We start from the raw sequence: 23,720 nt of genomic DNA on the forward strand, positions 1-23,720 counted from the left end.
CTGTACGTTTTTTTTTTCATGTCGTTTTTAGTGCTTTCTGCAGTCGAGAAGGAACGTCAGCGTGGGTTTCATTACTTACCAGACTGCTTTACTTTCACCTCCCATGACCTCGAGGCGGACCCAGCAGCGTTTGTGGCTTGACACTTGTACACGCCCGCATCACTAAGCTTTGCTCGTACAATAAAACAGGTATGCGAGTCACCAATGGCGCGAACATCCGTGTTGATGCTATCTCGTATAGGCTCCCCGTCCTTGTACCACTGTACCTTGGGTGTAGGTTTGCCTTTAACCGTCGCATCAATGGAATATTCCTGGTTCTCTCGAATTGTTACCGGTTCTAGATCCTCTTCACCAATAAAGTACGGCTTACGTAGCTCTTCTGTTACAGTCAGCTCTCCGCGGGAGGTCTCCCGGCCGACTTCATTGGTTGCCACAACCTTGTACTTCCCAGAGTCGGTCAGCTCAGTATTGACAATAATCAACGAGTAAAGGTTATCTTCTGCTTCCTCTACGATTTCAAACCGATCCTCGTCAAATATTTCTGTTGTGCCTTTGTACCACTGGATCTCAGGTTGTGGTGAGCCTTTGACACGCACATCAAAACGTGCGTCTTCTCCCTCCTGTACCTCAATCTCACCGAGCGGCGTGATAATATCGGGCTTGCTGTTTACAACTACCCTCAGTTTCGCAGATGTGGAGATGTCACCAAAATTGTTGCGGGCGACGCATTTGTAGCTTCCCATGTCCGTGTCCCGAGCCTGATTAATGGTGAGCGTGGCTACCTCGTCGAGATACTGAGCGACTATGCGGCGACCTTCTGTGACTCGAACACCATCTCTAAGCCATTCAACTGTTGGAGCAGGGGATGCCGTCACCCGGCATTTGAAAATTGCGGTGTCGTTCTCGGGCACATTGACCTCCTTGAGTGGCTGAAGTATCTCAGGCGCAAATCCCCTCTCTATGACAATGAGGACATAAATAACCTAGTTAACACAAGTGTTCTTAGTAGCCTCTTTAAAATTTTAGATGAACTCACGTTTTGAACTCTCTGGAGCGGCCTCAACCTCGTCGAGCACCTGTGGCGCAACAATCTCCTCTTCTTTCAGGAGCAGGTTGGCCTTGCAAGACGACTCACCAACCTCGTTGAATGCCACGCACTTATACACACCAAGGTCTTCAGGTCGTACGTCATCAATAGAAAGCTGGAACAGACCCTTATCTGCATCATCATCAATGATCATGAACCTTCCTGTATCATCGATCATTTCTTCTCCTTTGAACCAATCAACCTCCGCGGGTAAGGACACACGCACCTTGAAGCTTGCTTCTCTACCGATCTCTACACGGACATCCCGAAGGCGTTCTTCGAAGCGTGGGCCCTCACCTTTCTCTCTTTCGTTTACGAGCACCTCTGCGGTCGAGAGGGCGGAACCCAGTTCGTTTCGAACAACACATCGATAGGAACCTATAGTTAAACAAAGACGCTTGCTTAATACGTTCACTCTGATATAGAAAATAAAAAATGTGACAACGGGTTCAATAAAAAGAAAAGAGAAAAGAGAAAAATGCGGTTAAGCTGACCACAAACCTTCGTCATTGATGATTGCCTCCTGTATTATCAAAGTACAAGATGACTCGTCCGTCTCAGCAGATACGCGGTTGTTTGGCTTGAGGTTCATTCCGTCCTTGAACCATTCAACGGTCGGTGTTGGGGAACCGGTGAAACGTACAGAAAGAGTTGCTTTGTCTCCTTCTACGCACTCCACTCGGGTAAGCTTAGACGTGATAACCGGTGCTTCTCCCTTTGGTCTTTGATCTAGAGGAATTTAAGCATAAATTCTAACTATCCATAATCTGACAGGTAGAAAACGGCAAAAATGTCACAGGCAGGAATTGTTACAGAATATAAAGCTCAATAGAGAACCGACCTACCTCCAACTCTTACAGTGAAGGATATGGAGTCACTACCGTGCCTATTCTTTGCCTCGCATCGATAAAGACCAGAATCCTCTGGCTTGGCGCGCAATATTTGTAGCGAATGGTTCTCTCCATGAGAACGCATGTCCACATTCAGACTTGTGCGTACAGGTACGCCGTCTTTGTACCACTTGATTTCAGGTTTCGGTTTTCCCCTGACGGTAACTTTGATTTCAACTTCTTTGTTCACTTCCGAATCAATTGTATCGTCTCTTGTTTCAAATTCTGGTGCGAATTCTCTTTCCCTAACTGTTAAGTCTGCACGGGAAGTCGTTTTACCGGCCGTGTTGGTAGCAACACATCTGTATCCACCAGCGTCTTCCAAAGTAACATTAGCGATCACCATAGTGTAGCGATTCTTGTCTGCTGTAAATGTGTACCTGCCACTGTCCTCAATTTTTGTCATTCCCTTGAACCATTCCACTTGTAGCTTGGGGAATCCCTCAACACGCACTTCGAATGCTGCTTCGCTACCTTCGGTGACCTCAACCGGAGACATCTTAATCTTGAACTCTGGTCTTGACAGCACGTTCACCTTTACTTCACCTGTTGTTGAGGCTTTGCCATGTTCGTTGATCACTGTGCATTTGTACTCTCCGATGTCCTCAGGTCGAGCTTGCTTAAACACTAGTTTTGCCACATTGCCGTCCAACTTTTCTTTTAACCTATAGCTCGTACGGAGTTTGACAAGGTCCTTCGTCCACTCGACTGTGGGAGACGGACTACCAGATACCACACACTCAAGATCAAAGTCTTCACCCTCGTTGACTTCAACTGACTCTAGAGGCTTGGTGATCTTTGGAGCAGATCCTAAAAGTAAATGAAAATATATGAATATACACAAAATTGTTTCCATTGAGTTCAGACAGTAATAAGTTATTTAACATCCAGACCATTTTCGTAACATACCTTCTATTGGCACAGTTTCAGCAGCGTCTACCTCCTCGGGAGCAACAATGGCTTCTTTAATACATAGCTTCGCTCTCGTCGTGACCTTGCCGGACTCGTTAAACACAAGACATTTGTATGTCCCCTTATCTTCAGGACGCACATCACTGATGGTCAAGGAGAATCTTCCGTTGTCGCCGCCTTCCATTATGAACCTCCCTTCATCATTCAGCATGACCTCATCTTTGAACCAGTCGACTTCAGCTCGCCCAGACACGCGGATGCTGAATTCAGCCTCTTCTCCTGGCATAACAGTCACGTCCTTGAGCTTCTCCTCGATAACGGGTCCAACTCCTTTCTCTACTTCATTTACCAGTACTTCCGCTGATGTTGATACAGTTCCGAGATCATTCTTGATAGTACATTTATACAGACCCTCGTCGTCTAGTGTGGTTTCTTTGATAATGAGGGTGCTTGAATCCTCAGTAGTGTCGATTTGTACCATGCGGCTGGATCTGATTCTGATACCATCCCTGGTCCATTCACATGTTGGCGCAGGTTTACCAGTAAAGGTACATTTCAGTTTAGTCTCTTCGCCCTCTTCTGTCTCTACAGGTCGCAATTTGGACAGTATGATTGGAGCCTCTCCTTTTGGACCTTTAACTACAATGCAAACAAATTTCGTTTGTCAAAATAACAAACATATTGGCTCACGAGATTTGCATAATACTTAAGGTCTAACTAGAAAGGTCGAGACTCCAAAGTATTACTCGATGTTACAACAAAAAGCAGAAGCTTCGTATTTATTACCTATCTATTACACAGCGATGTACAGCCTCTATCACATATGAAGAATATTTCTCCTACCTTGAACCTTGACGTCGAATGATCTGGACGCTTTCCCAAGCCTGTTGCTCGCCTCACACTTGTAAACACCAGTGTCCTCCAGGCTTGATACGTGTATGGCTAGGGTGTGCTCCTCCCCTCTGCGCTTGATGTCCCTCTTAGTAGACTCGTATATAGGTCGTCCATCCTTAAACCAGTCCACATCGGCGTTGGGGTTTGCTTTTACTCTTAATTGGATAGACACTTCATTGCCTTCCGTGACCACGATAGGACCTTCCTCGTCTCCCTCAAATTCTGGTGCGAATTCTCTCTCCTTCACCTCCAAGTCTGCTCTCGATGTTGCTTTACCGGAAGCGTTAGTGGCGACAACCTTTAAAGAAAAGGGAAAATGGTTCATGGCGATTCAAAGGCTACAATAGACACAAATGGAATATCACTACGAAAAAAACAATAATTCGAAAAACAACAGCAAAATAATCATCATTTACATCAAAATCAAAACTAGAAAACCGAAAATAGAGAGCAGTAATAACTAACCTTGATTGTTCCTGTGTCGTCAAGCTGGAGTTTACTGATAACCAGAGAGTAAAGGCCATCTTCTTCCTCTTCTTCCATCACTTTAAAACGCCCACTTTCAACTATCATCGTCGTTCCTCGATACCATTCAATATCTGGTTTAGGGTATCCCTCTACTTTAACATCGAGCTGTACTTCCTCCCCCTCTACTGCTTTTACTGGCTTAAGCTTCGTCCTAAATTCGGGCCTAGCGAAGGCGATGACCTTCAGTTTAGTCTTGGACTCGGCACTTCCCAGTTCATTTCTTACTATGCACGTGTAGTCACCTTGGTCATCAGCTCGAGTGGTCTTTATCGTCAGTTTCACCTCACCATCGACGAGATCACACTTTGTGCGGCGACTATCTTTGACGCGAATCCCGTTTTTCAACCACTCTATGGTTGGCACTGGTTTCCCACTTATTGTGCATGACAAGACTGCATCATCACCTTCTGTTGCTTCGACTGGTCGGAGCTCGGAAACGATTTCGGGTGCAGTTCCTCTTGGTTTCTTGGCTGTTAAAAACAAATACACTATCAAGTTAAAAGGCAGTACAACGACATTCGTTCAATAGTTAACAGCACAACCACCTAGTACTTCAAATTACTTTAATGTTAATTCAATATCATATTTTGGAGCGCGCGTGCTATTTCACTTGATACGCGCATGTTATCATACACCATAATAAAGACACACAATTCAGTTTATTTTACTTTCCACTACTCACGTTGTACATCAAGCTGAAAGGTCATGTCAGCGGTTCCTGACTTATTACGGGCAGTGCATCTGTAAAGACCGCTGTCATCTCGAGAAGACTCTTCAATTGTAAGCACAGCTTGGTCATCGCGCTCTTTTGTGTCCACATTGCTTGTCTTTCTTACGGTTTTTCCATCTTTAGTCCATTCAATCTCAGGGGCAGGTTTCCCTGTGACTCGCGCGACGAGCTCCACACTCTCACCTTCCACGACCGTGAATGACTCCTTCATCTTTTCAAATCTGGGACCGATCAGCTCTTCATTCACAGTAAGCTGAGCCATAGACTCTGCTTCTCCTGCTTCATTTGTCGCTACGCACTTGTATCTCCCAGCATCGGTTTCCTCAAGGTCTTGGATAATTAACGAAAATACCTCGTCGGATTCCTCGGCAATAGTGAACCTTTCACCATCTTCAATAACCGATTTCCCCTTTCGCCATTCAACTTTTGGCTTCGGTTTGCCTCCTATGCGAACCTTGAACTTCACACGCTCACCCGGTAGAGCTGAGACATCTCTTAGCGAATCTTCAATCTCGGGCTTTGTGCTTCTCTCCTGAACTTGGAGTTCAGCAATACTGTGTGCTGTGCCAGAGTCATTTCGTGCAACTACCTTGTATGTACCTGCATCGCCAAGCCTTGTATCCTTTATCACAAGAGTGGCAACATTCTTTTCAAAGTCAGTTCTTACGCGTAGACTAGTCGTCACTGGTAACTCGCCCTTTAACCATTCAATCGTCGGGGCGGGCTTTCCTGTGACCTTGCAAACGAGCTTCGACTCCTCACCTTCGATCGCCCGTACATGAGTAAGATCAATGGTGAATGAAGGAGCATCGCCTTTCGGTGCTAGTAAACAAAATACAAAATATATAAGAAACGTAAAAACTGATAATTGTTCAAGTTTTAGTATCTCGAGAACATTTTGCTGTGTCAGAACATTGTGCACGACAGAATTCTTATATAATTGACTAATGTCACAAATGATCTAGACACGAAGTGAGTGGGTATCAAGGGTAGAACTCACCTTTCACTTTCACATCGAACGCTCTTGATGCCTTTCCAAGTTTGTTCTCTGCCTCGCACTTGTACAGTGCCGTGTCTTCAGGTTTTGCACTCAACATCGTCACCCAGTTCCTCTCTCCACTCGACCTGATGTCTAGTTTTAAGGAGTCTGTCAACAGTTTGCCGTTCTTGTACCATGTGATACTAGGCTTCGGCTTTCCACTTACGGAGCAGGTTAAAGTCACCTCGTCTCCAGTGGTGGCGTCGATGGGGCCTCGCTCCTCATCTATGAATTCGGGCGCAAACTGCCGTTCCTTTACGCGAAGATCAGCGCGCGACGTGACTTTTCCAACATCATTCGTTGCGACGACCTTGTACGTTTCTGCATCTTCGAGTTTGACTTCTGAAATCACAAGCGTAACATGATCCTCGGCGGCCTCTACAATCTGGAATCGTTCGTGTGTTCCGATCATGGTGCTTCCTTTATACCAGACAACATCAGGTTTTGGAGAACCCTTGACATGCACATCGAACCGCACTTCCTGTCCTTCCTCTGCATCAACTGGCTTCATTTTGGAAGTGAAGCTTGGCTTGACTGGGACTCTAACATTCAATGGGGCTTTCGATGTTGCTGTACCGTGCTCATTACGTAGAACACACTTGTACTCTCCTTGATCCTCTGCTCGAGTCTGTTTAATAGTTAAAGTTGCCATGCCATTCACGACTTCTGATTTGATACGGCGGCTTTCTCTGACCCGAATGCTGTCCCTGTACCATTCGGCGTTGGGAGTGGGAGTACCAGAGATGGTACAAGAAAGAATAGCGTTCTCATCCTCCTTAACGTCTACGCCTTCGAGTGGTTGAAGGATCTGAGGTCTGTCCCCTTTCGGTCGTTTTGCTAATATTATCAACACAAAGGTTAAAAGGAATCTCAAAAACAAACAAAAAGATAACAACTACAGCAATCTAGATTATTAACAGAATATGACCTTTAGGTACCGTTATAAATAATTATATTTTTTAGAAGCAGATATTAGCAGATACGTTTTTTTAGAAATGTTGGATTATAATTTCATGTTTACAAAAAGGAAGAATTATTTACAGAAATAGGTTAGATAAGGTTAGATAGTCTTATGGCTAATTTATATGCACCGATTTGCCGGCTGTATTGAGTTCACTTATTGCTGTCTGCCAACTGATGCTATCCACAGATTTCCTTTCGATTTCCCAGACAAGTTACAGCTCATAAATGTTTTCGCCGAAAAGTGCCCGAGAAATCGGGGTGCATTATAGCGGGCTTAGGGTATGTTAGCAATGATACATTCTTATCGACCGAACTTTAAAAAGGCTATAAGTCGCGGCTGCTTCGTCCTGTAATTTTAACTACGGCAAGGCATGCAGCCTTAGACATACATTACAAGTTAAAATAACATTAATGCAGAACTTAGACAGTGCTCTACCTTTTAATTACACAAATTGCTTTTAAGAGAAGTCAATTTCCACACTTACATTTGACGATTAACTCAAAGTCTTGCTCCGCCATACCAGCCTCATTCCTTGCCACGCACGTGTAGGTTGCCGTGTCTTTTACCTTAACGTTCCCTATTGCCAGGACGACCTGCTCTGTTGTCGACTCCATCGTAACATTCTTGCTCTTTCGAACAATTTCTCCATTTCTCCACCACTCAATCTCAGGTTCGGGTTGTCCTCTCACTCTGGCCTTGAGCTTTACATCTTCTCCTTCTTCAACCTCGACAGGGCCCCTTTCCTTGACCATAAACTCGGGAGCTGTTAGCTGTTCCTTTACGCCAATTTCCGCTGTCGGCTCTACTATTTCCGGCGCTGTTTCAGTTTCTTCTTTTATTGACAAGTTAGCCTCTGCCTCCACCTCGCCCTTTTCATTAAATGCGATGCACTTGTACTTGCCAGCGTCCTCTGGTTGCACATCATCAATGACAAGAGAAAATATTCCTGGCTCCTCGTTTTCCACATAGAGGAACCGACCGGCATCTTCCACGACCTGGCCATCCTTAATCCATTCAACCTCAGGTTTTGGACTGCCGGTAATGCGGGCGTCTAGTTTGGCTTCCCGGCCAAGAGGCACTACGACGTCATTCAAACCCTCAATTACTGGCGCTACAGTTCCTTCGTCGGGCTCTGCTTTGACAGGTTCTTCAAATACTGGACTCACTGGCTCAGGTGATATCGGAACAACACCTTTTTCGTCCACTTGAAGTTCTGCACTAGACGACACGCTTCCCAGGCTGTTGGAGGCCGTACAAGTATACAGTGCTTCGTCTTCTAGTATCGCCTTCTGTAACTTAAGAGTGGCAACTTCACCGTTATACATTGGTGTCAGCCTTTGGTCTCTCGGCAGTGGTTTGTCGTCCTTCAGCCATTCAACAGAAGGTTCTGGTTTTCCAGTCACTTCGCAAGTCATAACGGCGTCTTCGCCCTCGATTATCTGCATTGGCCTCATCTCAGCAATTAACTTTGGAGCGTGTCCCTTGGGGACTGTAGAAAATATAGATAATCAAATTGAGAACAAGCACAAAAAAATCAACGATAGGGTAGTAGAGAGACTGGCGAAACAGTCATAAACACTAACCTTTCTTCTCGACCTCGACACTGTAAGTCCTTGATGCTTTACCCACACTGTTGGTCGCTTCACATGTGTATTCACCAGAATCGTCCACTTTAGCCGTTTTAATGGTAACATTGTGTGTATCATCCCGTGATCTAACATCCACCTTACTAGAGTCTTTTAGTGGTTTTCCGTTCTTCATCCATTTAACATCAGCTTTTGGCTTCGCTTTGACTACGGACTTGATGCTTATTTCCTCGCCCTCTTGCACTTTGATTGGTCCCTGTTCCTCGTCTTCGAATACAGGAGCAAATAACCTTTCTTTGACATTCAGATCAGCGCGAGACGTTACTTTTCCTGCTTCGTTAGTAGCGATGCATTTGATGGTACCCGAATCCGTTAGCTGCAGGTCTGTAAGAACCAGTGAAAACTGCTCTTCGCCTACTTCCTCAAAACGGAACCTTCCTTTTTCTGCAATTTTCGTAGTACCGCTGAACCACTCAACTTCAGGTTTCGGAGATCCTTTTACCTTCACATCAAATCTTGCTTCACCACCTTCAACCGCTTCAGTTGGTTTTAATTTGGTGACAAAGCTAGGTTTGACAGGTACTCTAACCGTAAGCATCGCTTCTGAATGCACGGTTCCGTAGTCGTTACGGATGACACATTGGTAAACACCTTGATCTTCGGCACGGGACTGCTTGATCGTGAGTGTAGCAGTGTCGTTATCAGCCTTTGATTTGATTCTATAGCTCTCCTTCACGCGGATGTTATTTTTTAGCCATTCGACCTTGGGAGCCTGTTCGCTAGTGAAAGTAAGCGTCAGCTTGACAATCTGATCTTCACCAACTTCTAGAGGCTGAATAGGTTCAAGGATCTGTGGAGCCACACCAGCTGGTGCTTTAACTACAAGGGTAACAAACAGTAAATAAGTTAATAGCATTGACCTTTCAAATACACGACTTTCAACGTTAAAAAGCATATAAGTACGAAATTTTCCAAAAGCATAAAATTACATACATTTGACGATTAGCTCGAAGTCTTGCTCCGCCATACCAGCTTCATTCCTCGCCACGCACGTGTATGTTGCCGTGTCTTCTACCTTAACGTTTTCTAACGCCAACACGAACTGCTCCGCTGTCGACTCCATGTTAACATTTTCGCTCTTTCTAACAACTTCTCCCTTTCTCAGCCATTCAATCTCAGGCTCGGGCTGTCCTCTCACTCTGGTCTTGAGCCTAACATCTTCTCCTTCTTCAACCTCGATAGGGCCCCTTTCCTTATCCATAAACTCGGGCGCTGTTAGCTCTTCCTTTACGCCTACATCCGCTGTCGGTTCTACCTTTTCCGGCGCTGTCTCAGTTTCTTCTTTTATTGACAAATTAGCCTCTGCCTCTACCTCGCCCTTTTCGTTGAATGCGATGCACTTGTACTTGCCAGCGTCCTCTGGTTGCACATCATCAATGACAAGAGAAAATACTTCCGGCTCCTCGTCTTCCACATAGAGGAACCGACCGGCATCTTCCACGACCTTGCCATCCTTAAACCATTCGACCTCAGGTTTTGGACTTCCGGTAACGCGAGCGTCTAGTTTGGCTTCCTGGCCGATAGGCACACTAGTATCTTTAAGCTCTTTGATGACTGGAGCACCGGTCTTTTCCAGGTCTTTAGGCTTAGACATTAAAGCAGTTTCTGCGACAGGAGTGGTCGATTCGGGAGCTGAAATCTCAGGCTTTTCATCTACCTGGAGTTCGGCGCTAGACGAAACGCTTCCTAAGGCATTCGTAGCTACACATGTGTACAGAGCCTCGTCTTCAAGCGTAGCTGATTTGAAAGTCAAGGTAGCGATCTCTGCTTCGTATTTCGGCCTGACGTGCGAGTCTCGTGAAAGAGGTTTTCCTTCCTTCAGCCATTCTACTGTAGGTTCAGGTTTCCCGGATACCGCACATGCCAACATCACATCTTCGCCCTCGACAACCTGCTGTGGTTTCATCTCCGACAGAATAGTGGGAGCAGTTCCTTTTGGCGCTGAGAAAAAAAAAGAAGGTCATCTATCTAAACTAATTTGATACTTAACTAAAAGGAGATCTTTACCTTGTTCTTCAACCCTGACATCATAGGTTCTTAACGCCTTTCCAAGCTTGTTATGTGCTTCGCATCTGTACTCTCCAGCATCCTCTAACTTTGCACTTATAATAGCAAGGCTGTGGGTATCACCACGGGAGCGGATGTCCAGTGTAGGCGCGCTACGTAACGGTTTGCCATTGTGATACCAATTGACGTCAGGCTTAGGCTTAGCTCTGATTGTTTCCTTGATGCTCAGCTCATCACCTTTGCGCAAGATAACTGGTCCCATTTGTTCATCCTCAAAGATTGGCGCAAACTGACGCTCCTTGACGGTGAGATCGGCACGCGCAGTGATCTTTCCTGCTTCGTTACTTGCAACGCATTTGAATACACCAGCATCCTCGGTCACCAAATCAATGATGACTAGCGAGTACTGGTCTTCACCTGTCTCTTCAACATGAAACCTTTCTTTGTCTGTTATTTTGGTCATCCCTCTAAACCACTCGACATCTGGTTTGGGCGATCCTTTGATTTGCACATCAAAGCGAGCTTCTCCGCCTTCGATGCCTTCGGATGGTTTCATCTTCTTCACAAAGCTAGGTTTTACGGGGACGTTGACGGTAAGCTTAGCTGTTGTGTAGTCCAAGCCAAAGTCGTTCTTGACCATGCATTTATACTCGCCCTGGTCAGTGCCAATAGCGTCCTTGATGACTATTCGTAGTGTATCGCCATCCTGTGTGGTTTTGATTCGACGTCCTTCTCTCACACGGATATTGTCTTTACGCCATTCTACGGTAGGCGTTGGTATACCTGTGGCTTTGCATTCTAGAGTGGCCGTAGCTCCTTCTGGTACCTCCAAGGACTTAAGGGGCTCAGTGATTAAAGGTGCAACCTCGGATGGTTTTTCAGCTAAATGAGACACGTTTATTTGTTTATTGGTTTAGCCTGAGTAACAATTGGATACAATGCAGGTTTAGTAAGAGGATCAATGGTTAGCTTTGGTTATTGAAAGCATTTGTATACTGTTTGTACCTTTACGCTGGGTTAGTAATTAGTTCCAATCATATAATTAAGTGTTATGGCTGCATTTAAATACTTAGACTTAGCATTATATCAATAGGTTTAACATAGGTTTTCAAGGTTACTTGTTAAACAAAGGTTAATAGCAGATAGCAGTTAGTAAAAGCAGATAGCTCTATTGTTAATAGACCTATCAAATCTACCTTCAACAGCTGGAGCAGTCTCCTCTTGGATCTTTTCTTCTGGGACAGGTGAAGCGCCATCATTGACTATCAGTTCAGCCTTGCTGGAAACCTCGCCTGCATTGTTGAAGGCTACGCACTCGTACATCCCACTGTCGGACGGTTGGACATCATCGATCAACAATGAAAACATACCCTCACCTGAAACAAAATAAATACGTTGACGATAATGCCTGAATAACTAGCCTAAGCGACTAGTAGATAGATTCGCATGTCCATGTGGCATTGCATTTAAAGGCTAGAACCTAGAACGGGAGCAGCAAGCGAGAGTTGTTGTATGTACGTTAATAAAGTTAAAGTTACATTTGCCAGATACCAAAACAAAAGCTGACAAAGGCTTTACACTTTCACCACACCTGCAAAAGAAATGAATGTGCTATCATCACCTTCGTCGTCAACAAGCATAAATCGTCCTTTGTCTTCAATGGCCTGATCGCCTCTGTACCAGTCCACCTCGGCACCGACAGAGACGATGACGTCAAGCTTAGCTTCCTCGCCTGCTATAGCTATGATATCTTTCAGAGGTTGCTTGAAAACAGGTGCCTTGGAATCGGGAGCCGTCGTGTCTTCAATCTTTTGGGGAACTGTGTCAGGAGATATTTAAAATGTTAGGTAACACAACACAGATCAAGCATACATAGCACATATTTGAAAGGCATCAGACATCTGAAAGCAGAAAAATAACGAGAATACAGAAGACAAGCAAAACATTCCAAACTTGCGGTTGAGAATGCTTTACTTGAACGGAAGACGAAAAAAGACTGACGAAAACACTTATTGTCAAAAAATAAACGTCACAACATTAGTACAAGGATAAGTGTAATATAAACATTGCAACACCACAACATATCAACATATGAATGATAATACAATATACATAAATATGATAAGCATGAACTCAATGAGGAAAATTGCTCTCAAGGTAATTGGGAACACTTGACCTCTTTATAGTACAAAGATGGGTATAATATAAACATGCCTTAGCATTACAACACGAAGACATATAAATAATAACACGATATACATCAATATAATAAACATCAACTTAATGAGGAAAATTGTTCTCAAAGTAATTGGGAACACTTTACCTCTTTATAGTCATACAAGGGGACATAAAGATTGAATAGGCGGTTGCGATAGCATAAACAAAATGTTTGCTTATCCACAAAATAAATGTGCAAAGCAATAATAAAATATACCACATCATAAACTGCAACAAGCTTAACATTTCTAATTTCTTAATGCTTAGCTTGAAACAAACACAAATAAAAGCATCCCAAAACTCACGTTCCACCCTTTTATACAAACCTGCTCGGCTTAGTCTTACTTACCCATACCTACCACGACATGCCCCAATATCTTCTTTTGTAATCTAACGTCCACCCAGGGATGTCCTTAGTTGAAATTTGGGAAATCACTAGCGACAATACAAGGATATTTTGACAGCTTCATCAGTTCGAATTTACATTTCATACAACCAAACAAGTTATCATGAGGCCATAAAACGTTTTCGTTTAAATAGACAACAAAATGAAATAGATCTGTCAGACGTCATAGCGTATAATGAAGAACAGTCACGAGATTCGACTGAATAGACGCGAAAAAAAGATATTATAATGAATTGTTTATTACATCACGTGAAGGCTGTATTTCTGATAGATTTCAATAAAGATATGTTTACAAGTTACTTTGATTACAATGCGCATGTGTTATTGGATGTGACTCGCGCGTTGACTGACGCTCAAAAACGAGATGTTGTTAGTGATTATAATATTATATCAAGTGTTTTCTTTTTCTGATAGATTTGATTAAAAATATGTTATTTTAATTCTAAAGCGCATGTGTATCTGCATGTGACTCGCGAGGTGTCATGGACAAAAGAGGAAAGTACTTTTTAAATAACACACAGAAACTCTTAGCAAACAGGACAAATTATGGTCAAAGATTCAAGATAATAAAACCCAACCCATATTATTGAGAGTTGTTATTAAAAAATATCAAGCCAACATACAACTACAAAATAGCTTAAATGATTCGCTAGGGGATAATGAAAAGGCTTACTCTGGGGGGCTGAGCTATATAGCCTGAATAAGGAACTGCTAAAAATGCACAAATGGTTCGGCAACAATGAAGAAACGATTCTGTTGTTTCGCCATCAATTCTAGAACATACAAAACTGAGTAGAGATCAAAACTTTTACTCATAGAGAAATGGGGTGAGAGTAACACTAAAAATAATGGTGTGGGTACTCATAGAGAAATGCGGTAAGAGTAACACTCAAAAGAATGGTGTGGGTACTTATAGAGGAATCGGGTGAGAGTAACACTCAAAAGAACGTGTGGGAAATAATAATAAGAGTTGGGGATTACAGCTGAAACATTATGTTAACTAAGGAGAGAAATAAACCATGAGCACAACAATAATGAATCAAATATTTATTTACTAACTGTATCATTTCAACAGTCTACAATAAACAAAAATCAACACTCAACACCAACCAACTTTCACGTGTTTGCATCGGTACGCGGGTATTTTGGCCGGTAACGGTGGGCTTGAACAACTACAGATTTATTAGAAAGCTTTTGCCCGTTCTGTTGTCAGAAATGCATCTCAATGCATTACATCTTAAATACCAAACTTTTTTCAAAAAAATATGTTCACTTTACAAAACTCTTTTGCCTAGATTCCTATCTTTCAAGCCTGTTCTTCAACTTTCAAGGCATATGTCCTGAAGGACTTGCCAAGACGACTCTGAGCCTCGCAAACATACGTGCCAGTGTCGTCATGCGTCAGACCGAATATGGTTAAATATTGGATATCTCCTCTGGACCTCATGTCCACATGCGTTGTGTCAAACAACAGCATTCCATCCTTGTACCATACCACGTCGGGGCGGGGATTTCCGCTTACAGTAAAGGTGATCCTGGCGTTCTCGCCTTTTCGGGCAGTCTTGGACCAGTCGAGTTCCTCCTCTGCAAACTCCGGTCCGTAGTGCTTCTCGCCAACGTGCAGGTCGACAATAGAAGTGGTCTCGCCGTACTCGTTAACCGCCACGCATCCATACAGACCTCCATCCTCCTGTCTGATCTTGCGGATCGTCAGAGACGCCATGCCGTCTGATGTCAAGGTAGAGCTATACCTATTACAATCTGTGATCTTGGTTGTACCGCGGTACCAGTCAACTCGAGGCGGTGGAAATCCTGTCACTAACAGAACAAAGCGAGCCTCTCCGCCTTCAAACGCTTCTATTTTCTTCAGCTTTTCATTTATCTCAGGCTTGGAGTAGCCTTCGTTCACGTTCAGGCTAGCAGATGATGCCACAGTGCCGAGATCGTTACGTAATACACACTTGAAGACACCTGCGTCAGAGATGTTGGTTTGTCTCAGCAACAGTATGACGACTCGGCCATCGGAGTACGTCCGAAGTCGATGGTCTCGTGTGACTGGTCTGTCGTCTCTGTACCATTCTACTACAGGGACAGGAACACCAGTGATTTCGCCAATAAATCTCGTGGTGTCTCCTTCTAAAATGTCGATATGCTGAAGTGGTGCAGTAAAGGCCGGAGCGACCCACTGTTCTGCAGGAACTTGAGCTGGAATTTCACAAGGAGCTCAGTCAATAAACAGTTTAATCAAATAGTGAACGCATCTGTGAAACCGAAAAAATGATGCACGGGGAAGACTTGCCGTTGAACTTGACGATGAAAAAAATGACAGAATGACCTCCATTAAAGAACGACATCCAGAAAACGTGGTGGCGTGATGGTGCATTGCGATGACGATATATTTAACACGATCGAAAAAAAGCAACGAGATTCCGGTACGAATGAAATAGTTCTGGTTCGACTGGCGGTTTTGGTAAGAAGTTCGAAAACTATTTGATATGGCGAAAAGAATCGGGTTATTAAAGAATTATATGATTCGCTAGCGGTTGTGGTAAGAAGTTATGACTAAAGAATCGGATGTGATGACCGGATTGTGTCGAGTATCAATTATTGTGGTATCATGGAACGTGATCCTCTAGGCAAAAGACGGCGTCCATGGAATGATTAAATGGATGAAGCATTTTCTCCCTCCTGCAACACGACAATATGATCTTGTGAGTAACCTGATATTATAGGGTTGGATAGAGACATGAATCATTGCCGAGGTAGACAAAACAGTGGCATTGTTTCTGGATTATGATGCTCGCCTTTGAATTAGCTATGAGATTCTAACTATAGTACCTTGAATGTTAAGCACGAAGTCTCTGTGTGCAGTACCATTGCTGTTGGTAGCCTCACATCGATAGCGTCCAGAGTGTTCATGCTTCGCGGACGGTATCCACACGTAATGCGTGTCCCCGCTCGTCGATACAGTCAAGGCCTTACTGGTGTGAAGTAGTTTACCCTCTTTGTACCACTTCACAGAAGGTCTTGGTAGACCCTTGACAACAGTACTCAGCTCAACCTCACGGCCTTCGACGCCAACTACTTGTTCCAGGGTCTCACGGTCGGGGAATTCTGGAGCAACTGTCTTCTCCATTACCTCCAAGTAGCCAAGGAATGTCGTCTTGCCAGCCTTATTAGATGCTACGAACTTATAAGTGCCGGAATCACTCAACTGAACCTCTTTGATAATGAGAGTATATATTCCATCTTCCTCCTTCATTGTGTAGCGATCGCGGCTTCGAAGCGTGATCTCGTCTTTGTACCAGCAGATTTTGGGTTTTGGGGTTGCCTTCATAGTGACCTCAAACCTTGCCTCGCCACCTACTGTTGCAAAGAGCTCCTTCATATTATCAGACAGGCGTGGTCGTTGCGTCTTTCCACCTACGACAAGTTCTGCACTGCTTGATGCCCAGCCTGAATTGTTCTTCAAGGTACACTTGTACATACCACTGTCTGCGTGATTGGCGTTATGGATAGATAGCGTAGAGTGCTCGCCGTCATACCAGGTAGTGACACGCTCGTCCGATTCCATAGACACACCATCTCTTGTCCACTCGATTTCTGGCTCTGGGTAACCCGTAACCTTACAGCTGAATTTGACGACGTCGCCTTCTCTAGCGTTCTGTGGAAGGAGCTGTTTTAAGAAGGCTGGGGCTTTCGGTGCTGCCTCAGGAGCTGAACACAAAGAAAAAAATATGTGGGTGGGGGATCAATCAATATTTGCTTTCTCCATCGGCCATCGGTACCCATATACTGACTGGCTGTCACACCATTTGACAGCTCTTCCGCAGCAAGGTATCTTAGGATATTGACCCCGATATCGGACGCAAGAGCGCGTGCACAATCAAGTAAACGTTGTTTGTTTGCGCGCATAAGAAAACACCCCGTTTTACACGTTTCAATCCAGAAGCAAGGAAATAACATGATGTATTATCCTTTGTTACCCATACCTTGAATTTGGACGTCGAACTTCGCCGAGGTATTTCCTAGTTTACTAGTCGCTTCACACGAGTACGTCCCTGCATGCTCAGATTTAGTAAATAAGATGATAAGATGGTAGACATCACCGCACGACCTGATCTGCACATTCCTGGATGTCAGGATCTTATTGCCATCCTTGTACCATACGACGCTCGGCTTAGGCTTGCCTCTGATAGTCACATTCAAATTCAGCTGATTACCACGGGTGATAGTTATGGGTCCTGTTGCTGTCATCTCAGCAACTTTCGGAGCCAATGGTTTATCCTTTACAACGACCTCAGCTCGCGAAGTGGAACTGCCAGCCTGGTTGGTAGCGACTACCTTGTATGATCCCGTGTCGTCTTTCTGGACGCCTGTGATCGTGAGCGAGTAGGCTCCATCTCCCTCGGAGATCTGGTACTTTGGTCCATGTGCGAGCTTGATGGAGCCGCGATACCACTCGACGTGTGGCGGTGGATGGCTTTTAACATGGATCTCAAAGCGGATATTGCTCCCCTCCTCGCCTTGTGCATCGCGGATTTTCCGTGTGATGACAGGTTTAACTATCTGCCCATGATCGACTTCCTCTTTAGGAACAGCTACAAAACACAGAATGACAAAACAGTATTTTAGTGATGAATTAAAATGATGTTCTGGTTTCATAATCCAAAAATTAAGGTAATGGTGGTAAGAAAAACGGGTAGCTTGGTGCTCTAAGTGTTAAAGTTATTTTAACATCAGAGTTACAGTTGTGGGGCATAACTAAACCATGTTCCAAAAGATACTTGCTTACCTCAATTGAAATACTAAACAAAAAAAGATTTAGATTGAGTGGCAGGATTATTTGTGGTAATGGTGTCAAAAAGTGGAAGACTAGAATAAGAGATACGGCACTCTTTTTACCAACCTATGTTTTACATACCTTGAACATCGAGAATACAGCTCCTAAAACATTTCCCCAGCTTACTGCGCGCTTCACACATATATGTTCCCGCGTCTTCAGAAGTCAGACTGAAGATGTTCAGGTAGTGAGTATCCCCTCTAGATCTTGTGTCCATTCGTGTGGTATCAGAGAGCAGAGTTCCATCCTTGTACCAGATCACTTCCGGTCGAGGATTGCCTCTGACTGTAAACGTGATATTGGCAACTCCCTCTGAGCGCACAACCTTGACATACTCTCCTTCCTCGTCAATAAACTCCGGGCCAAACTCCCTCTCATGGATTATAAGGTTAAGCACTGCACCTCCAATACCGCACTCATTTGTACCGATAACCTTATATGGTCCAGTGTCATTCGTGGTACAGTTCCTGATGACAAGAGTGCTGGTATCTTCAGTCTCAGAGATTGTGTACCGATCGTTGTTGGTCAACTGTACATTGTCACGGAACCACTCAACCTTAGGCATAGGACACCCGAACTTGATTACCTCTAATCTAACCTCGGTGCCCTCCACTGCATCAATATCAGTCATCTTTTCTGCTACCTCTGGTTTTGTGAGTGCTCTGTTAACTGATAGATCGGCCATCGACGAGGCTGTTCCTAAGTCATTTAAGATTGTGCATCTGTATAGACCCGCATCTTCTAGCGTTGTACGCCTCACGATCAATCTTATAACTTTTCCATCAAAATACGATCGCACTAAGTGGTCATGTTTGACTGGTTTGTCGTTCTTGAACCACTCAACCTTTGGTAATGGTGTACCAGTTATTTCTACCTCAAGCGCAGTCGATTCTCCTTCTGTGACCGTCGTTGGCGTAAGTTCAATAACGAAACTCGGCGCCGACCAGTCCTCCTCCGGAACATGGCCTTGAACAAGAGAAACAAGCAAATTTGGATACCTTTCACAACAGAGGTAAATACAAAGTAATAAAACAAAAACTTCAATTACCTTCAACGTCGAGGTTGAATAACATTGATGCTTCGCCATGTTCATTGGTCGCTACACACTTGTATAGTCCCCCATCTTTAACAGATGGCCTTGCAAATCGTAGGAAATAGACATTATCGCGTGAGCCGACATCTAAACCGTCAGCATCAGTGGCAACATCCTCGTCATCTTTGTACCAGGCTACCTCGGGCTTAGGACTTCCACGTACCACAGCACCTAGTTCCACTTCAGAATCTTGTCTGGTGACAACGGGTACGGCACCTTGACCCTCGTCCTCTGGGAAGAATGGTGCAAACTCTTCCGCTTCCACTACTAACTGGCTGCGGCAAGTTTCTTTACCAACAGCGTTGGAAAGGATGCACATGTAGGTTCCGCTATCATCACGCCCTACATTTTCGATTGTTAGGTTGTACAAATCCCCTTCCTCGCTGATGTGGAAGCGCCCCCTGTTGATCAACCTCGTTATGTCCTTATACCAGACAATCTTTGGTCTGGGGAAACCTTTAACACGCACGCTGAAACTCGCCTCTCCACCAAAAACAGTTGTCACCTCTCGTAGACGCTCCACAAAAGTCGGCTTCATTCGGCAGTGACTTACGTTGAGATCCGCTGTTGACGTCGCAGAGCCATTGTCATTCACAGCAAGGCATTTATAAACGCCAGTGTCCTGTAAGGTTGCTTTGGTAATAGCTAGTTTGTGAACGGGTCCGTCTGATGAGGTTATAATACGCGAGTCCCTGGATACTGGTTGGTCATTCATGAACCACTGAATGCGTGGTGCGGGTGATCCGGACACTTCACAGCGAAACTCGGCGGATTCGTCTTCTGTTACATCAAGAGAACGTAAGGCGGACTTGAATCCTGGAGCCAAAGCACTCTTGCAAACATCTAAAAATGATAAAAAAAATATCGCTTAAATTAACAAATATGTTGCTGTCGCTATAATATAAATTTCAGATATTAAACAAGACATCGTAAATGTGGTGTTTTTTGTAAACAATGGACAATTATACAATCCCTATATTTAGCAAGGTCTTAACTGTTAAGAAGTTTATGTAAAAAGCCATAGTGTCATTTTCATTTGATTTTTTGTTGACGTGCATCAAGTCCGATATCCGATACCACACTAAAATTTCTTTGATACCGGATAATGCGGCATATCAAACGCACTGTGTAACAAGCTTGAATCAGCACGATTTGTTATTACCTTCGATATGGATGTCAAATAGCTGGGAGGTTGTTTCTTTCTCGCTAGTAGTTTCGCACTTGTAAATGCCACTGTCCTCAAAAGACGCGGAAGGGACTACGACATAATACCTCTCTCCGACAGACCGGAGGTTAACACGTCTCGAGTCTTCCAGACGGATACCGTCCTTATACCATATGACCTGCTTTGGATGTGCCGGCACGATGGCCTTGACGCTTACCATCTGTCCCTTCCTAAATGTCAAGCGGCTGTGGCAACCTCCCTCCTCCAACTCGCGCGCGAAATGCTTGCCCTTCACTGTTAATTCCGCAAGTGTTGTCGCTTCTCCCAAATTATTAGAGGCCACTGCCCGGTAAGACCCCGAATCTTCTAGTTGAACGTCACTGATAATAAGGGAATATAGTCCTTCGTCTTCCATCCTTGCAGTCTTGTATCTTCCCCCGTCTGTTATCTTTTCTTCTCCGCGGAACCATTCAACAATCGGAACTGGATATCCCGTCATCCGTGTATCCAACTGCACCTTCCAGCCTTCCACAGCGGTCACGTTTGCCATCTTCGAGGTTTGGGGTTTACAGGCTTGAACTTCATTTCCCCTTCGAGGACGAACAGCTGGAAGAAAACATCGAAATGTTAAAATGCCAGAGCACTTCAAAGCTTTTTTCTATCACACTCGTACGAATACATGTAGAGTACTCCGCTCTACACCTATGATTGAACAACGTTTTTATGAACGTCAACACTTATATACAACATTATATATACAGTGGTTAACTGAGATGTTGGCGGGCTATCCGTAAAAAAATAATATAGAGATATCCTGTGTTTTTCTCAGTCTAAACAAAAGGTATCTATATATCATTATGTGTTTCAGCCAAAAAAAGTGAAATGTACGCAAAGATAAGGAGTTCTTCGTAAAAATGACGCAACATATATTCATTTTAGATAGCAATATAAGTGTCTTAGAGCTTCTTTAAATACCGTTTTTTGTGGTTATAAAATCTTCAAAGAATTTTGAAAATGCTTATTGTAATCGGTGGTTCAATTTATCACCTTTGACGTCCAGGGTGCAGCTCCGGAAGCATGTACCCAATCGACTACGCGCCTCGCACACATACGTCCCCGCGTCATCAGGCGTCAGGCCGAATATGTTCAAGTACTGCAGGCTGTCCCTAGATCTCATATCCATACGACTTGTCTCGTATAACTGAACACCGTCTTTAAACCAGAACACCGCAGGCCTGGGATTACCAAGCACCATGAAGGTGATATTCGCAAAGCCGCGTTCTCGTACAATTTTCGACCATTTCCCATCTTCCTCGATAAATTCAGGCCCAAAGAGTCGTTCTTTCACAGTCAGGTCGATGAGAGCCCCTGTTCTTCCGTATTCGTTGGTAGCAATGATTTTGTACGCACCTGAGTCGTCACGACACAAGTCGCGGATAACTAGTGAATGAGAGTCATTGTCCTGTTTGAAATGATACCGTTCGCTTGGGAAGAGTTTGGTTTTGCCACGGAACCACTCGACCTCGGCTGCAGGTACACCACTAACTTGTACTGTTAGCTCCGATTCGCTTCCGTCGAATCCTTCAACGTCGCGGTATAGCTGAGTTATCGCAGGCTTACCGTATTCCTCCCTCACTGACAACTTAGCGGAAGACGTGGCGCTGCCTGACTCGTTCTTTAGGACAACTTTGTACTGTCCTTGGTCTTCAAGTGTTATTTGCCCGATCAATAGCTTGACAACATGGCCGTCGAAGAAGGTTCGGATGCGATGGTTAGAGCTGATTGGGTTGTCGTCTTTATACCATTGGATGGAGGGTAGAGGGACGCCAGATACGTGAGCTACAAACTTGGTGTAGTCACCTTCTGTCACACTCAAAGGGGAGAGCTCTGTCACAAAGATAGGGGATGACCATTTTTCCTTAGGAGCGATAGCTGAGAGAGAATAGCAGATGTTTAGAATATGCATTAACAAACATGCAAAATCAGCAAAATTTCTTCCCATGAGCAAGAAATTCAAATCCATAATGTACGTTTTTCCATCGAAAACAAGCAATACTAATTATAACGAAAATAAATTACATTAACTCGAACTTTGCTGTGGCACGCAATCTGACGACTGAAATAGAACCATACTACACCACTACAATATCGAAAAACTACGACACTCTTTATCTTCTGTTAGTGCGAATGAAGAATATCTGGCTACGCCTTGTATCCTAGGCTGTCCAAATCGTGCTTTGGAGAAATAAAAATGACAAAAGCCTTACCTGTAACATTCAAGTTGAATATTCTGTAAGCGCTTCCAAGGTCATTCGTAGCCACAAATTTATAAGTCCCTGAATCTGCTTGAGTAGTTTTTAGGAGATCTAGATTAAAGTATTCCCCACGAGCCCTCAAGTGCAGATTGTTGGTGTTGCTGAGCAATTGTCCGTCTTTGAACCACTCTACAGTCGGAGCTGGCTTTCCTCTTACATTGGCCATCATAGACACCTCGCAGCCTTCTCTGACAACAATGGGTTCCGGCATCTCGCTCCCGGCAACAATCGGTGCAAAGTCCTGTTTGGTGACATCAAGATGGCAGTGTGCTGTAACTTTACCTGCGTCGTTAGTTGCTATACATTTGTAGGTGCCTACATGGAGGTACTCCACGCCTCTGATGACTAGCGAGTATAAGTCGCCGACTCTGCTGATTTCGTACCTCCCTCTGCTCACGATTTTCGTGGATTCATGGAACCATGTGACCTTTGGCTGCGGGAATCCTTCAACGCGAACAGTAAACTTTGCATCTGTTCCGTCGACTGCATCAACATCTCGAGGCTTCTCGATTATTCGTGGCGTAATACTCGCTCTATTGACGACGATAACTGCGCTACTAGAAGTCGATCCCTCCTGGTTTGTTGCAGTACATCTATACGCTCCACGGTCTTGGATATTAACAGTTTCGAAGATGAGAGTGCAAGTGTTTCCAACGACGGAGGATCTCACACGGTCATTGTTAGTTATAAGCTGGTCGTCTTTGAACCACTCAACAGTAGGTTCAGGTTTACCAAACATTTTGCACGTCAGCTTGGCGGAATCTCCCTCATCAACATCAAGTGAATTCAGGTGACTTAGGAATTTTGGAGTAACCCTGCTTCCGTCGGGAACTGCAACAAAATATCAATATATCAATTTGAGCTTCTAACAAAGGTTTTTTTAAAAATAATATCTTAGCTGTTGCCTAGCAGTTGAAGTTTCTAGTAATCATTAGAAAACTTGAGCAAAGTACCTTTTCTTCGGATTTCATTTTTAGGTTTGCA

The 23,720-nt window shown here is 44.2% G+C and overlaps 1 protein-coding gene across 6 annotated transcripts in view; it reads right to left on the bottom strand.

Moving 5' to 3' along the window:
- Positions 1–23,720, bottom strand: part of LOC5521826 (titin) — a 171,210-nt gene that overhangs the window by 45,773 nt on the left and 101,717 nt on the right. For 4 of the 6 annotated variants that reach the window (XM_048723309.1, XM_048723310.1, XM_048723308.1 and 1 more), the window contains exons 83-97: positions 12,319–12,516; positions 11,894–12,073; positions 10,698–11,579; positions 9,624–10,631; positions 8,628–9,509; positions 7,529–8,533; positions 6,042–6,917; positions 4,994–5,863; positions 4,249–4,781; positions 3,733–4,081; positions 2,887–3,528; positions 1,933–2,787; positions 1,589–1,816; positions 1,037–1,465; positions 80–958 (exon numbers count right to left, since the gene is read on the bottom strand). In XM_048723309.1, the coding sequence (XP_048579266.1) occupies positions 80–958; positions 1,037–1,465; positions 1,589–1,816; positions 1,933–2,787; positions 2,887–3,528; positions 3,733–4,081; positions 4,249–4,781; positions 4,994–5,863; positions 6,042–6,917; positions 7,529–8,533; positions 8,628–9,509; positions 9,624–10,631; positions 10,698–11,579; positions 11,894–12,073; positions 12,319–12,516 (9,816 nt within the window). Of the gene's footprint in view, positions 1–79; positions 959–1,036; positions 1,466–1,588; positions 1,817–1,932; positions 2,788–2,886; positions 3,529–3,732; positions 4,082–4,248; positions 4,782–4,993; positions 5,864–6,041; positions 6,918–7,528; positions 8,534–8,627; positions 9,510–9,623; positions 10,632–10,697; positions 11,580–11,893; positions 12,074–12,318; positions 12,517–14,352; positions 15,526–16,158; positions 17,038–17,312; positions 17,922–18,244; positions 19,130–19,211; positions 20,100–20,418; positions 21,028–21,468; positions 22,354–22,688; positions 23,568–23,720 lie in introns of those variants that run through there. The other 2 variants (XM_048723312.1, XM_048723307.1) reach the window with 2 other exon arrangements.

This window comes from Nematostella vectensis, chromosome 2, assembly GCF_932526225.1.
Source record: "Nematostella vectensis chromosome 2, jaNemVect1.1, whole genome shotgun sequence".
NCBI classification, from domain to species: Eukaryota; Metazoa; Cnidaria; class Anthozoa; order Actiniaria; family Edwardsiidae; genus Nematostella; species Nematostella vectensis.